Source organism: Salminus brasiliensis, chromosome 8 (assembly GCF_030463535.1).
Source record: "Salminus brasiliensis chromosome 8, fSalBra1.hap2, whole genome shotgun sequence".
Taxonomy (NCBI): domain Eukaryota; kingdom Metazoa; phylum Chordata; class Actinopteri; order Characiformes; family Bryconidae; genus Salminus; species Salminus brasiliensis.
In genome coordinates this window covers 41,827,236-41,843,674 of record NC_132885.1, presented here as the reverse complement: position 1 = coordinate 41,843,674, position 16,439 = coordinate 41,827,236, and the positions used below count along the sequence as shown (strand labels likewise).

The window sequence follows — 16,439 nt, the reverse complement described above, 5'->3', positions numbered from 1 at the left end:
AATTATAACCCTGCATTAGAGCCGCTAGGTCGGCCGCATTCTTCAGCCAGTGCTCCGGTACGGGATGTGGGCACACTGGGGCATCTTACCTTTGTTGATCTGGGTCTCAGTGTTCTCATAGTAAATATGCAGTTTTACAATGCAGGGCTGTTGACCAAGCCTTTTATGTATACAAGCCTATCTGATATTTAATGTATATACAGCACAAATACTGCCCCCAAAAAAGGCAGCTAGGGATATATATGAAGCCCTTTATTTGTGGTGAAGGCCGGTTTTCCCTGTTCCCATCCCAGTACCTGATTTGTCAAGCCATGTCTAAATTAAAGTGAGGTGAGCTGCTGGTGGAACTGAACACATCCACACAGTGTCTGGAGTTCACGGAGAAGATCAGCACCCAGACCTGTGCTCTTCTACCCTCAATCTCAGAAACTTTACTGACCAACAGCACATTGTACTTATATATTTATTCATTTCTAATGTTTTATACCAAATTTTGCACAGTACTGTATCTAATGCACTCAAGATCTGAAACAAGAAGTCATTTGTGCCTTATTGACTTTTGGTCAGTAAAGGATAATGTTTTTTTAAATTGATTGATTTATTTGTTTGAATGCACTGATCAGAGTTTAACACTGCTTTTTAGACACCGTGTTAGGTCAGTGATAATTTGTAGAGCAGTAAAACAATCAGCTGTGGCGTGGCGATCAGTCTGTAGGAATAGCGCCGGATCCTTATAGCAGGTCGTCAGGGCGTCCTCGATCTGCTGCTGATGATGATGATGAGGGACAGAGCGGCGGGTCTGTAGGGCCTCTCTCATCTATAGGGCCACTACTGCATCGTTCTGTTCTGCATGCTGTTGAAAAGACATCTTGCGCTGTTATTATGTAATGTATTACATAACACACATGATGGATTTGTGAATGTATGCTTTATATACTGTTTTTTTTATGCTCTAGGACACGTGCAAGCTTGCAGTATGAATTAATACATCAAATATTCAAAGGACAAGAAAAAAAGAAATATGTTTGTATGTTGGTGACTGACCTGCATACTCACAGCTTCTCTCTCTTGTGTTTCAGATGGAGTTGAGGGATCTCCCGAGCCCTGCAAAGAGCAGAGGGGGAGAGAGCAAGCAAGATGGGAGTGTGTGTGTGTGTGTGTGTGTGTGTGTGTGTGAGAGGGAGTGTGTGTGAGTGACCCTTTTCAGGTGGTGGTGTAGCAGCACAGAATGGTTTGTGGTGATACAGAGATGCAGGCCGTGCTGTGCTGCAGCATCAGTGCCTTGGAACTACACTGTGTGTGTGTGTGTGTGTGTGTGTGTGTGTATGCACGTGTGTTTGTGTGTGTTAGTGTTGTCTTGCTTTAGCAGCATGTAAATATTGGAGTTACACCATGGCAGATGCCTCCAGTATGCTCGTGCTGCTGAAGCAAGAAGTCACCAGTCTGCACAAGCTCCTTTGTCCCTGTAACTGCGTTGACGGCCCCTGGCTGGTGTCGGCCGCAGCTGACTCACCCGCGCTGGAGTGCCTTCGTCACCGACACACAGCCTGAATCACACATCCAGCTCTGGCGAGCAGGAGCAGCACCGGGCTTCTTCTGCACGAGCCTGCAGATTAAAGGTAAAGGTGGGGAGAGAAAGCAAGAGCTGCATTTTTACTGTTTTGTTTGTTTTTGTTGTCTCTCAGTCCTTAAATTGTAGAGCTGGGTGATATGATTTAATCTGTACCTGTATGCTGTAACATTGCTTTTCTGCTTTGGTGATATTTGTGTAATGTCTGAGATTATGAGCCTAATCAAATACTTTCTGACTGACCCGGTGTCAGAGTTAACCACTCCAAAACAAAGAGAAAAGCTACCATCATATTAAGACTGTATTTTGTGCAATAAAATAATCGTGATTATATTTAAGAAAATCTAGAATGTCTCCTAGCTCTACTTGGTTGTGAAGAGGCATTGTGTGAATGTTGTGAGATGTCCGTTAATCTTATCTGTGGTGTCTTCTGTATCAAGTCATGCATTTTCCCATTAAAAGCTCAAACTCATTGTTAAAAAAACGATTAAAAATCATTGTGTTTTGTTTTCCTCTACGCCTGGTCATTGCTTTTGTCATTGCTTCTGAATTCAGAAACTGCATTAGTCAAAGCAGCATGAGGCTTTTTATTAAGGACTTAATCCGTTCTGTTGTCATTTCATGTCTCTGGTGTTTAGTGACAGCAGGTTGCAGCCATCAAATCTCGCTTCTCATTTGCTTGCTTTTGTTTGTTTATTTTTGTCATTAACTGATCAGCGTTTCTCACGTTTGTGGCCTACAGCTAGATTTTCATGTTTTTATTATTGTATTTTTTTATTATTATTATTTTTTTTTTTAGGTAATGGATCACAGCAAATTATAAGTGTGAGTCAGCTGGTATGATTAATTTATAATAACACACACACACTTGTACAGTGAACCAATCTCTATCGTATATGACCGCTTAGAAAGCCGGGGTCACCGTTCAGGGTCAGCCGTGCCACTGCACCCCTGGAGCAGGGAAGATTAGGGAAGGCCTTGGTCAAGAACCCATCACGGGCAGCTTGGTGGACCTGGCTATTGAACCCACAACCCTGTGATCAATAAATAACCTAGTGAACCAAGGTGGAGCCTACACCGCCGCTGGAGCACTGATTCCCTACACTTGTCAGTTATATTATGATATTTATGAGCTGTGCAGGTTAAATGATCTCAGGACAGTGATGGAGGCATTGCTGGAGCGGAGTGTCTTCATTGGAGGAGGTGTCCGGATACTTTTGGACAGTTGAAGGAGGCTAGCTAGCGTATCGTGGACATGCTGTGTATTTACTAAGCTTCTCGAAGGACCAGTTCACACACATCACACTAACTGGTTTTTATTAAAAAGCCCTGAATGTTGAAGGATTATTAATTAATGCAGAAAGTCGAGCGTTTTCTAGCCGTGCTGAGGTAAAGTTTCCCGCCGCCGTTAGCTTCAGGCTAAGCGTTCAAACTGAGGGGAGTTGAGGGCTGTCTGAGGTGGGAAAAGGCCTCCAGTAGTAAAACCTCAGGCTGTGGTGATTTATTAAATTACATTAAATCAAATATTACATTTTTAGGACTGTTTAATATTGGCGGTTCGACTTCCATAGTCTTAGATAAGGGTTTAAATGGACGCTGTGTCCGTCCGTCTGTCTCAACCACGGTCTGACCATTAGCTCCACATCTCTCTCACACGCTCAAATAAATACAATAATCCGTATTTTAATATCATATAGTGTTAAATAAGAATTTCAGAACGGCAGTGCTTCTATATTACATTTTAAATCTGAACAATAGTGCTTTTGGAGTGGAGAATATATTAGCTAAATAAACACGTAGCTAAATATTTCATATTACATCAATATAAAATATGAGTATAATTATAGTCGTGCTATTTACTGATAAATAGAGACGTGTGTAGGTAAAAAGCATAATTACGGTATTATTTTAACACATTACTTTAACAAATATGGCATGTGCAAAAGTAATGGCACACGTTATATTAATAAAGACGTTATCTACGTTTCCGTTAAATACAGCACTTTAAAATTGTGACGATGTACAGATATTTTATTATTATTATTATTATTATTATTATTATATATGTAGGTGTTTTAATAATTTTATCTAGTAGTTTTTTTCCCCCCGAACATCAACAAATGGCTTAAATTGAACAAGGGTGTACAAACTTTTGCGTACACCCATTATATATAGCTTTTTTTTAAATAAATAAATAATTTAATAAAATAAAAAGGGTGTTCTGTGAAGGGAATACTGCGTGTATATAAATATAGCAGAAATATAGAGATATGAATGCGAGCGTCACACCAAATCTCATCTTATTAAATCGTAAACATTAAAATCTGCCATTTTATGCAATCAATGTGTCTAAAATGGCTGATCCTGCTCTTATATAACCACCGACATTTTAAATGATACAGCTCGTTTATTAAAGCAGGTTTTATCATCAGTTTTTTGAGGGTTTTCCGACATTATGAGACTCTCATCTTTAATTATTCACACCGCAGCACGCGCTCGGGCAGAGGCTTTTATTTTAAATAGAATTAACTTTAATACTCAACATATTTCTGTACAAAAAACTCGATAAAGTAAAGGTTCAGCACATGATCCCATCTCACAGCCGAGCTGTAAAAAGCAGGAACACCCTGAAGAAGCAAATGAGGAAGATATGAGCGATTTTAATATTTCTGAAAAACTTTTATTTTATATTAAAATAAAATAAAAGTTTTTCAGAAATATTAAAATGCATTTAAATTAATTAACTAATTAATTAACGTGCATTTAAATTCACTCGTGGTTTAATCTTTACATCCTGTAGAAAACACAGTCTACATCCGCCCACACTGCAGTAATAACGGCGCTGCTGGCAGATAATAATAATATTATTATTATTATTATTATTATTATTATTAGTGCAGGAGTGAGTTAGTACTTCTACATGCACTTATTCTGTTTTATATATAATTATTATTATTATTTTTATAATAAAAACAGATGGATAGTCGCATGCAAAAGTGTGTGTGTGTGTGTGTGTGTGTGTGTGTGCACCCCTGGTAAAATTAGCTACGCTAGCTCACATCGTCTGAACACAGAAACACACACCTTTACACGACCTAAAGAATAATTCAGCATATTGCACAAAAATAATAATAATAATAATAATAACGTGCAAAAATAATGGCATTTTTAAAAAACTGTAAATTATATGGCGAGCGGGGAAGTTTTTGACGTAAAAATTAAATGACATATTATTATCATTTTTTAATAAATTAATAAATAAATAAATCAATCAATAAACAAACAAACAGCCCAATCGTATTATTCACTTTAACGCTCCACTTTATTTAATGTTTCCCCAGTTTGCTGTAAAACCCAGCAGGAGTGTGAAGAGTCGTACAGAAAGGTGGTCTGTGATAAATGCAGGCCACAGAGAGGAAGACCCCCACAGTGCACAGTCAGCTCCTTCACGCGCTGCATCATCATCATCATCATCATCATCATCATCATCAACATCATCACATTAAGGCGTTAACTAGCAGCAGAGGTCGAGACAGAAAGGTGACATTCATTAAAAACAGGCATAATAAACTGCTAAATAAATAAATAAATAAATATATATATATATATATCATCTATAATTCCTATAGGCGCGCGAGCTCATTACCGCGGGTGGTGTGGATGTATGCGCGCTTATGTAAGCCGTATTTATATAAACTGGGTTGCGGGGAAGGAGGGAGGGAGGACGGGAGGACGGAGGACGGGAGGGGGCCACAACTAATTTCACTTTTCACCCGGAATTTTGCCCGGCAACAGCGTCTAAATATACACACCAGCACGGGCGCGCGCGCGCCGGCGACGTCAGCGGCGAACCGCGGTCAGTCGCCGTGACGTCACGGGCCGGTTTTTATCGGAGCGAACCCGAGAATTCCTGACCGGATTCCCGTTATACGGGAGGGGGGGGGGGTGGAGATCTAACACACACACACACACACACACACTCACACACACACACACACACACACACACACACACACACACACACTCACACACACACACACACACACACTGAACCCAGGAAACCCCGGACAGTCCTCCTCGCTGTTTCTCATTTAGATAAAAGTTCACGCGCTCACGTATTCCCGCGCAAATGAGTGGGATGGTTGCCAAATGTTTTAAAATAATATTTAAGAATCGGATAAAAGTCTATAATTAATAATAATAATTATTATTATTATAATAATTCATAAACATGTATTGACCTGGTGTAAATATGCGGCTATCATCAGAGAACTCGCATAAAAGTCTCTAATTTGTGTAAAATATCGAATAAATAGCATTACAAATATGTAAATTGGGTGTAAATATGTGAGGAATATTATATTAAAAATCCTTGGTTATTTTAGTTAGCTAAATATAACAGTGCTAATGTTTTAAAGACTGCTTTGCGGTCGCTGTGTGTGACAGTGGGATAATAACACACACGGTGCTAAATGTGTTAGCAATGTGCGCGCGACCAGAGGAATAGAATAAAAGTCTCTGAGTGTGACGCAAATCTGAGTCTGTAATTAGATTAATATTATTCAGGTAAATTTGTGTGAAATATGACATGAAATAGTCGAAGTTTGGTGTAAACGTGCGAGCGATTTTAGACGGATAGCGTCGGCGTGGCTGACTTGGTGTAAATATGAGGGTAAAGGCAGAGTGTCTGAATCTGTGCGGAATATTAAATAAAAGTCCCGGATTTAGTGTAAATATCCAGCATCTGGTGTAAACATCTGTCTGTAATTATTTAGTGTGAAAATGGGAGAAGCTGGATGAAGGTGTGTGATTTCTTTCTCCTTTAGTGTAAATCTTGACAATGGTGAAGGGTTTGAGAAAGGGCAGCGTGTGTGTGTGTGTGTGTGTGTGTGTGTGTGTGTGTGTGTGTGTGTGTGTGTGTGTGTGGGGCAGAGCAGATCCTATAGGGGCGGATGGTGAAGCTTATATAACTGTGAGGAGCAGCACGGACATAAAGCGACAGACTGAGCCTGACACGTGTGTGTGTGTGTGTGTGTGATAGGGTCTCGCTCTGTCTCTCTTTCACACACACTCACACACACACACACACACACACACACACACACACACACGTACTCTCGCATTCCCGCGCTTTCTCCGCCATCAAGGATTACATAAGACTTCACCTTCAGAGGGCAACGAGGAGAGAGAGTGTGTGTGTGTGTGTGTGTGTGTGTGTGTGTGTGTGTGTGTGTGTGTGGGTCTATTGGTTCTATAAGAGAATGGAAAGCGGGGCGTGTTTGACTGTGGAAGTTTAAGCCAACTGAATGAAACCTGAACTGATCAGCACTAATAAACACCAGCAGTAAAACACACACACACACACACACACACACACACACACACACACACACACACACACACACACACACACAGAGCTGACAGTGCATGTGAGTCATTCCCCTCCACTCTCACACACTCAGGGCTGAAGCCACTGTACTGCACACTGTAAAGGAGCTTTCAGCAGAGTCTGTGTCACTGGCGGCAGAGGAGCGGCTTCCTCCCCTATTACTGTTATTAAAACACTCTGAATATCAGAATAATCACTAATACTGACCCCTGATATCAGAATAATCACTAATACTGACCCCTGATATCAGAATAATCACTAATACTGACCCCTGATATCAGAATAATCACTAATACTGACCCCTGATATCAGAATAATCACTAATACTGACCCCTGATATCAGAATAATCACTAATACTGAACCCTGATATCAGAATAATCACTAATACTGAACCCTGATATCAGAATAATCACTAATACTGACCCCTGATATCAGAATAATCACTAATAATGACCCCTGATATCAGAATAATCACTAATACTGAACCCTGATATCAGAATAATCACTAATACTGAACCCTGATATCAGAATAATCACTAATAATGACCCCTGATATCAGAATAATCACTAATACTGACCCCTGATATCAGAATAATCACTAATACTGACCCCTGATATCAGAATAATCACTAATACTGAACCCTGATATCAGAATAATCACTAATACTGAACCCTGATATCAGAATAATCACTAATACTGAACCCTGATATCAGAATAATCACTAATAATGACCCCTGATATCAGAATAATCACTAATACTGAACCCTGATATCAGAATAATCACTAATACTGAACCCTGATATCAGAATAATCACTAATAATGACCCCTGATATCAGAATAATCACTAATAATGACCCCTGATATCAGAATAATCACTAATACTGAACCCTGATATCAGAATAATCACTAATACTGAACCCTGATATCAGAATAATCACTAATAATATCACTCCTACAGGAGGTGGAGGAGGAGGTTCTCCATCACTGTGTTCATCATTAGAACATCTCCAGAGTTCTCCTCATGGAGTCTAGTGTTAATGATGGTAAATCAGGTGAGATGATGATGATGATGATGATGATGATGATGATGATGATGGAGTTGATTGAACACATCCTCCACGCTGTGCTGGCTGGACTGGGGGGCGTCCAGGAGAACCCTGGAGGAACCGAGCTCTGTTCTTCAGACTAGCTCACCAGATCCCCACTAGAACTTCTACACTGTACCGTGTGTGTGTGTGTGTGTGTGTGTGTGTGTGTGTGTGTGTGTGTGTGTCTTTTCCTAATTCTATTAATAGATACCTGTAAATACAGGTGTTGTCATGGTAATTACATTTACTGTTACTGTTATAACACAGTTATAACCTACTTTTACAGTGTGCTGCACACTCATACACACCCATACACACCCATACACACTCATACACACCCATACACACCCATACACACACACACACACTCATACACACCCACATACACACACCCATACACACACCCATACACACTCCTGCACACTCCTGCACACTGCTATACTGAGTCAAATAGAGCTCAGCAGGTCGGAGGGGGGGGGCTGTAGTGGGGGTGGGGGGGGGGCTGTAGTGGGGGTGGGGGGGGTGCAGATGTTCAGCTGAGAAAGTCCGCCGCCGTGTCCAGCAGCTCCGTCATTAGACTCACGCCGCGCTCCGTCGCCTCCGTGGCGCGCGCCGTCACCCAGCGCACCACTTCTCCGCATGCGCTGACGTCACCGAATAAGCTGTCGGCCGCCGGCAGGAGCCTGAGCGCTGGAGCGCACGCGCACAGCAGCAGCATCATTGTCATCAGTAGCAGTAACAGCAGCAGCGCGAGTCTCCACAGTGCGCGTGCAGAGGAGGAGGAGGAGGAGGAGGGGTTAGGGGCGGGGTTCCGGAGCAGGAGCGCACCGCCCTCGTGCGGCCCGCGCAGCGAGTCCAGATCTCCGAGGCGCACGCGGTCCCACTCGGTGACGTCGAAGGCGGGCAAAGGCGTCTGAGCGCCATCCGGGTCCCAGTCCGCGTCCGAGCCCGCGCCCGCGCGCGCCGACAGCAGCGGCGCGTTGTCGTCGATGGCGCGCAGCGCCTCGCGGAAGTCCTGCATGCGCCGCAGGAAGGCGAGCGGCTCGTCGAGCGCGCGCAGCGACTCGGCCACGCGCAGCGCGCGCCGCCGTTCCTCCAGAGCCGCGCGCAGGCGCCCGATCTCCGGGTCGTAGCTCTGCATCACCGCGAGCTTCAGCGCCTCGAAGTCCGCCGCGATTTCCGCGCGCTTGTGCTCGAGGGCGCGCGCCGCCCGCTCCAGGTAGTCGGCGGCGCGCTCCGCGTCGCGCGACACCGCTTGCAGCGCGCGCCTCCGAGCCGCCTCCAGAGCGTCCAGCCGCGCGAGCGCCGCCTCCGTGCCGGGCCAGCTCTCGGCGCCGCGCAGGAGCTCCTCGAAGGCTGCGCGCTCGTGCTCGTGCGCCTCGTCCAGCGCGCACAGCCGGTGTCCGCGGTGCTCGCGCGCCGTGGCGCAGAAGCCGCAGATGAGGCGCAGGTCGGTGGCGCAGAAGATGTTGAGAGGCTGGTCGCGGTGCGCGCGGCACGAGAGCGACGTCGTCGGCGTCGTAGTCTCAGTCGTCGGGGTGGTCGGCGGATACGGAGCGGACGGAACCGGCGATGTAGTCGAAGTCATTCCGGGAAGCGCGCGGATCTCTCCGTACTTCTCCACCACGCTCCGCAGAGCGTAGTTCACCTGCAGGCTCGACACGCCGTCGCGCGCGGTCTCCTTGCGGCACGTGGGGCACCTGAACGGTGACCGTTGCCTTCTCCGGTTGTTGTCGCCGCCTCCGCCGTCCCGCGCGCCCTCAAGGCACCGGCGGCAGAAGCTGTGAGAGCACGGCAGCACGCGCGGGTCTTCGAACAGGCAGCAGCAAATCGGGCACGTGAGGTCCTCCTCCAGCAGCTCCATGCCTGCTGCTGGGATGGTGGCGCGCGGGCTGCAAGAGGAGAGCACGGGGAAAGAGCGTGAAAACGTGCCATACGGACACGCGCGCGCGCGAGAGGGAGAGATCGATAGCCTAACTCGCGCCTTCCCTCGTGCTGGCAAAAACTAATACATAAACAAGCCCCCGTTAGTTCACGCGCCAGACTTACAACGGCAAGCGGGCTCGAGCTGCGCTCCAGTATGCATGTGTGAACCCGCGCGCGACTTTAGAGGACGATTTCAGTGGCACGCAGTAACGGCAACGCGCTCGAGAGCAGCCCGCGTTTCAGTTTACGCGGGAAAAAGCGTAAAGAGCTCGCGCGACGACCTGAAAACAACACAAAATGGGGGGGGAACAAACCCAAACAAACAAAAAGCACCGCCTCCCTCCACGCGCCCCCCTTTACCTGCACGGTTCGGCGCGCTGTCCGGGCTCGGTACCGTTGACGGTTTATGATGGGATCCGCAGGGCTGAGAGAAGCGAGCATCAGCAGCTGGACCAAACAACCCCCCAACCCCCCCCCCCCCCCCCCCCTTCTCCTCCCTCACACACACTCACAAGCTAGCAGCTGGTGAGTGTGTGTGTGTGTGTGTGTGTGTGTGCGCGCGCGCTTGTTGCTGTGCAGACTTCACTCTCTCCAGCCGGGCAGAGATGCTACTTTTAACCGCTACACCTCCACGCACGCGCGTCCCCGAGCGTTCCACGCATGGCGCACGTGCCCGCGGTGCTATCGTCCGCGTGACCCGCGCGGACTTTGATCTCTTCTTAACGTAAAGTTTTATTATTCGTCGCTTTTCAAAGCGCGCGACACAAACAGAGACGCTCCCTCGCGCAGCCGGCTGGTCTGTTGCTATGCAAAACATCGCGGCGTGAGGAACTGTCCCCCCTCCCCCTCCCCCTCCCCCTCCCCCGCGCGCGCGCCTTCACTGCGCTGCATCGCGTCGACGCTAATCGATGCCTAATGCTTCCACAGCTGTATTAAGGTCATCAATACAGCTGTTATTGATTAATCGTGGTTTTTTTTTTTTTAATTCTACAGACCTTTAACCCCCCCCCTTAAAAACACGACCCCCCCCTCTCCCCCCTCCCCCGTCTGTGCTCCTGCCAGCTGATGATGGCATCGATAACCCAATACGCGTCACCGTGTCACGTGCGACAGTTTATTTTGACCTCGATTTTTTTTCTTCCCCTGTTTCCATGCCATCAGTGAGCGCGCGCCTTCGCTGATTGGTCAGCGCGTGGAAGGGATAGCGCGCGCGGCTGTGGCGGTAACGTTTGATCCACGGATTCACTTTTTTTTTTTTCCTTTTTTTTTCTTTAATCTTCCCTACAGCGTTTTTTTCGTTTCCCGCCCGTTTTCAGGCGCCTTAAATGAGGTAGGAAAAAAAAGAAGCTGTATTTGGATACTGAGGAATTCTAGGATGCTGCCTGAGAGCCTGTTACTGTGGAGAGCCAGCCAATCACAGAGCATGGGGCTGACCTGCCCTGGAGGGCCACCGTCCAGCTCACCGATTCATCTCACCAGTTCATTATCAGGTTTAGTAGGTGTGTGAGCGCTGGACTGCGCTGGCCCTCCACGGCTGGACTTGATGACCCCTGAGCTGGAGATAGGCAGGACCCCCTGAAACACACTGAAACAGCTAGACACTGAATCCATACCAGAGCCATAACATTAAAACCACTGACAGGAGAAGTGATTGGCGCCTGTTAAGGGGTGGATCTGCACATCAGGCAGCTCTTGAAGGTGATGAAGGTGCTAAAGGAGGGCAAATGGGCAGGCGTACGAATCTGAACCAGACTGTGATGTTCTAGACTGGCTCAGAACATCTCCAGAACATCTCCAGAACATCTCCAGAACATCAGGCATCAGGGTCTTGTGGGGTGTTCCTCCCGGTATGCAGACCGGGTCATGGGCCCCAGCTCACAACTGGCAGGACTTAAACGGATCTGCTGACACCAAGCGCTACAGATACCACAGGACGCCTTTCGAGGTCTCGTGGAGTCGATGCCTTGGTGGGTCAGGGCTGTGTTGACGGCACAATGGGGCACCAGGTGGTTTTAATGTTATGGCTGATCAGTGTATACATAATTGTGCATTATAATGCATGTAATATTGATCATAAAAAATCATAAAGGGGAGCTGAGCTGCAAAAACAGCTGTTTTTGTGATGTCACAACAGCTCATTTACATAAATCTGCATATTCCGCCTACATACGTTAGCCCTGCTTATTCACCGTAAAATTATTATATAGGATTATTGACCTGTATTTTCATCTTAAAGGCAACTTTTAAGAGATGTACACAAACTAAGACAGCCATCAAAAGCGGGCCACAATGTAGGACATGAACCCTTTAAGATTTCTAACCGTTCGGCTCCATTCACCCTCATTCATTTCAGAAACCACTCGCGGGCGCCCTCTAGCGCCTGGCAGCCGTGCGTTCGGACTAACGGGAGTAATAATACGTGACCAGGCTGTGATGCTACTAGCCAATCCCATCGCAGGAGAGAGATCCCACCAGCCAATCCCATCGCAGGAGAGGGATCCCACCAGCCAATCCAAGCACCGGAGGCGGGGTTTGTCTGAAAACGGGTGGGTTCCCTACAGCTGGCTGAAGCCCCACTCGACTCCGGCGCTCCGGTAATGGCTGCAGTGTTTACGTGCTGCCTGGGCTGCTGCGGCGATGGGGCATCGGGCCAGATACCCCTCAAAGAAATGCCCACAGTCCAGCTGGACACGCACCACATGGGTAAGAACACGGGGTTGTTGGCGAGTTACACAGGGACGTCGCTAGCTAGCACGATAAATCCGTTAGCTCGTATTGCTAATGCTTGCTAACGAACTGTCCGGTCCACCTTAAATTCTGCACTGTCGGCCTCAACCGCTTGTAGCTCTAGAACCGCAGTTGCCGCGCTATTTAAGGTGGAACGGACAGTTCGGAAAAGCGGTCAACTTCAGCTTCGCTAGCGATGGTTTAAACACCTTTCTAAATATTTTGTAGAGGATTAATGTGCGTAGTAATATTTAATCTGCGTTCGTCGTTAGTTTTTAACCTATTTTGAGCTTTGGCCTCGACGTTTTGGCTCTGGTATGTGAATCGACTGTGCTAAAGATTAGCATCATGTAAACAAACATGCATTTACACGTTAGGGTTATGTAACCCAGTAACTCCCACCCTTAGCCCCTGGTTTATGTCCTGTGTGATACATACCGAGGAAAATCAGTCAGCTCTGGCCGTGTGGAGGAGAAGTTCAGGTCGGCTTTTGCTTTTGCTTTTTCCAGGGACGGATGTGGTCATAGTGAAAAGTGGGAGGCGGATATGTGGGACTGGAGCCTGCCTCGCCAACGCCCCTCTCCACCAGAACAAGAGCTACTTTGAGTTCAAGATCCAGTCAACGGGTAAGCAGGCAGTGAAAAGTCCAAAAATATGCAGCCATAACATTAAAGTCTCTGACCCGCCAGGGCATGGAGTCCACAAGACCTCTGAAGATGTCCAAAACATTAGCAGCATCAAGACCCATGACCCTGTCGCAGTACTGGGAGGGCACACCCTGATGACCTGATGCCTGATGTTTTGGAGATGTTCCGACCCAGTCATTGTCTAGAACATCACACTTTGGTTCTTACACGTGTCTGTCATCTTCATCACCTTCAAGAACTGCCCCGACTGTTCACTCGCTGCCCAATCTGTAGGTAGATCCACCTCCCATGACGGGCAGGAGCCACTGGAAACAGATTAGCCGTGTGACCCACCTGTTGGCTGATCAGTGTATGTTCAAAAGTTTGTAGACGCCTTCCTCAGGTGTTATTTTCTGCTTCTTGTGTAGGTGTGTGGGGAGTAGGAGTGGCCACACAGAAGGTGAATCTGAACCAGGTTCCTTTGGGCCGAGACAGTCACAGTTTGGTTCTCCGACACGACGGCTCGGTCTATCACAACAGTGAGGAGAAGAACCGCCTACCGGCCAACAGCCTGCCTCAGGAGGGAGATGTGGTGGTGAGTTTCAGTGCTTTATAGAATCAGTTGATTAATTAAGTTGATATGACTCAACATGGGCTTACTTTTGGGACAGTTTAGGTAATTTGACCCTAATCATTTCCATGCATGTGTTTGTGTCCTTCAGGGTTTAACCTATGACCACGTGGAACTGAACCTGTATCTGAATGGGAAGAACATGCAGTGTCCAGCAACGGGCATCCGAGGCACTGTGTTCCCCGTAGTTTATGGTCAGTCATTTATTTCATTTGTTTGTTTTTTTTATTTACCTGCACTCACACTCCTGTCCTCCTGTGAACTCCAGCAGTGAATAGTCCAAAATATGCTGCCATAACATTAAAATCACCCACCTAATATTGTGTGAGTCCCTCTTGTGAAGCTAAAACAGCTCTGACTCATCAGGTCATGGTCATGGCTCCAAGACGTTAGCAGCAGCAAGTTTTGTAAGTTGTAAGGTGGAGCCTCCTTGACACCCATGACCATTTTGCCCATATGCTGGTACTGACCACTGCATATCGGGAACACCCTGACGTTTTGGAGATGCTCTGATCCACAGTTTGGTTCTTCTGTATGTCCATACATTCGTATCACTGTCACTGGCCACCACTGATAACAGATAACAATGGGCCTTGTTCACCAATATCCCACCTAACCTGAGAATTTTCTTCTAATCTTATAATGATAGACCTTGTAAACTGAGAATAAACTTAAATAAGAAATCCTTTGTGAATAAAAGTGTGTTTTAAGAGGAAATCTCTTCTTAGGAAGAGTGGGTAGGGGATCCTAGAGAGTGGTCCAGCGGACTAAGGCTGGTTCAGATCCCGGGTCATGCTGCTTGCCATCAGCAGCCTGAGTCAGAGAGAGCACAACTGACCTTGCTCTCTCAGGGGTGGGTCCATGCCACTTTCTCTTCCACACATCACAGCGATGTTGGTCAGCACAGGCATCTGGTAGCTGTCGTATTGGAGCTGGGAAGCAGCATTGTCCTCCGTACTGCTTTTAGGATGTTCTGCTGATGACTCTGAAGGTTATGTGTGATGTTTGTGTGTTACAGTGGATGACAGCGCTATCTTAGACTGCCAGTTTAGCGACTTCTACCACCCTCCTCCTCAAGGCTTTGAGAAGATCCTGTTTGAACAGCAGATCTTTTGAAGCTGCAGACACACTCACGCATAAGCCGTCCACAAGGCCCGAGTCGAGCGGCGGTGTTGGAATGGATGTAAACACACTTCTGACTTCTTGCCATTTCACATCTGCCTTCTCTGTTGTTGCTGCTGCCGCCATTGTCCATGGGAGACAAGCCAGTTCTGAGTGTGTGAGAGTGTGTGAGAGTGTGTGAGAGTGTGTGAGAGTGTGTGAGAGTGTGTGAGAGTGCGTGAGAGTGCGTGAGAGGGAAGATTGTTAGCAAAACACTATCAGATGTCTTTTATGAGAATGCCATGCGAACATATGTTATTTAATTTTTATTTAATGTAGCGTACATCATAATCTTATCACTAAATCTTTGAATTAAGATGATGAATCTTTTATTTTCTTTAGTTATTGTTTTATTTTTAGTCTGCAAAATGATACATTCCCAAACACTACAGTAAGTGAACAGCTGCTTCACATCATGAATGTTAAAATGACTTGTTCTGTTTGCACTATTTATGTATGTCAATAAATTTTGAACCAAATCTGATCACAAATCTGAATAAAAATGATTTATATGTATGTGCCTAAACATTTTGTGTACACCAAATAATTCCCATGTGGACACCAAAACATTCTTGCATCTGTAGTTTTATAGTTTTAAACTGATTTATTTGTTAATGTATTTATTTATTCGCTTTGTCCAAGATTAGGTCCAACTTACGAGCATTATTAGCATAGCATAAAAATATGAGCATATAAAAACCTACATAATATTAGTTCTGTACAGATCTACAATAATATTAGTGCTGTACAATAAATAATAACCTATATTTTCACCTGTGTATAAAATTCCTGTAGTAATCTATAATACTAAACTACACTATAGTTATGTAAATTCCACTGTTTAATAATTAAATATCTGAGATGGTTAAACCAATATTTTACAGGTATTTCTTCAGAAGTTTTGATTTTGGCCTAAAATCCATTTATTGTGGATGAATAAATTAAGACTACGTCAAAATAGTCCCAGAATGAAACTTGTTAGATATTTTTTTGTTAGATTTACCACTATTTTACCATCATAAACACATTCCATATAAAACTCTGAAGCCATGTGTAAAAAATTATTATGTTTGTATAGTAAACAAAATTGCTATATCTATATTGTAGTCATAATGACGCCTGGTTCCATTCACCGCCACTGTAAAGAAATCAGAATTGGCGAGCTTCTGCAAAACGAAGCATTTCACACCAACCTTTTCTAAAGAACCTTGTTTAATATTTTAACCACTAAATTATTTTGAAATGTTGACATCTTAGTGAAATCCCCCTTTAAGTACCTAACTAGCATGCAGCAATCGTCCGAATTTGCTGCAGCTAA

At 45.6% G+C, this 16,439-nt stretch overlaps 2 protein-coding genes across 8 annotated transcripts; one reads left to right on the top strand and one right to left on the bottom strand.

Moving 5' to 3' along the window:
• Window positions 1-579: 579 nt before the first annotated feature.
• Window positions 580-13,211, bottom strand: trim13 (tripartite motif containing 13). 6 transcript variants are annotated; one of them, XR_011980062.1, is made up of 4 exons: window positions 10,337-10,450; window positions 1,514-1,606; window positions 1,045-1,104; window positions 580-853 (listed from the first exon to the last, which is right to left on the bottom strand). XR_011980062.1 is itself a non-coding variant. In XM_072686642.1 (2 exons), the coding sequence occupies exon 2, from the start codon at window positions 9,912-9,914 to the stop codon at window positions 8,583-8,585; it is 1,332 nt and encodes a 443-aa protein (XP_072542743.1). In that variant the 5' UTR covers window positions 9,915-9,942; window positions 13,142-13,211; the 3' UTR covers window positions 4,871-8,582. The 6 variants fall into 6 exon arrangements, 3 of the variants coding, with proteins under 3 accessions (XP_072542743.1, XP_072542745.1, XP_072542744.1); XR_011980063.1 differs by lacking the exon at window positions 10,337-10,450 and adding an exon at window positions 13,142-13,211 and having other exon boundaries at window positions 1,045-1,606; XR_011980061.1 differs by having other exon boundaries at window positions 1,045-1,606.
• spryd7b (SPRY domain containing 7b) lies at window positions 1,442-15,638 on the top strand. Of its 2 annotated transcripts, none has more exons than XM_072686647.1 (6): window positions 1,442-1,619; window positions 12,330-12,679; window positions 13,213-13,329; window positions 13,758-13,924; window positions 14,052-14,154; window positions 14,979-15,638. In XM_072686647.1, the coding sequence occupies exons 2-6, from the start codon at window positions 12,574-12,576 to the stop codon at window positions 15,074-15,076; spliced, it is 591 nt and encodes a 196-aa protein (XP_072542748.1). In that variant the 5' UTR covers window positions 1,442-1,619; window positions 12,330-12,573; the 3' UTR covers window positions 15,077-15,638. The 2 variants fall into 2 exon arrangements, with proteins under 2 accessions (XP_072542748.1, XP_072542747.1); XM_072686646.1 differs by lacking the exon at window positions 1,442-1,619 and adding an exon at window positions 10,481-11,306.
• Window positions 15,639-16,439: the final 801 nt, after the last annotated feature.

Coding starts and splice junctions, on each gene's coding strand:
- trim13 (XM_072686642.1), bottom strand. CDS start 9,914: ATGGAGCTGCTGGAGGAGGACCTCACGTGCCCGATTTGCTGCTGCCTG.
- spryd7b (XM_072686647.1), top strand. CDS start 12,574: ATGGCTGCAGTGTTTACGTGCTGCCTGGGCTGCTGCGGCGATGGGGCA. Junction 13,330..13,757: donor GTTCAAGATCCAGTCAACGG/GTAAGCAGGCAG, acceptor CTTCTTGTGTAG/GTGTGTGGGGAGTAGGAGTG. Junction 14,155..14,978: donor TGTGTTCCCCGTAGTTTATG/GTCAGTCATTTA, acceptor TGTGTGTTACAG/TGGATGACAGCGCTATCTTA.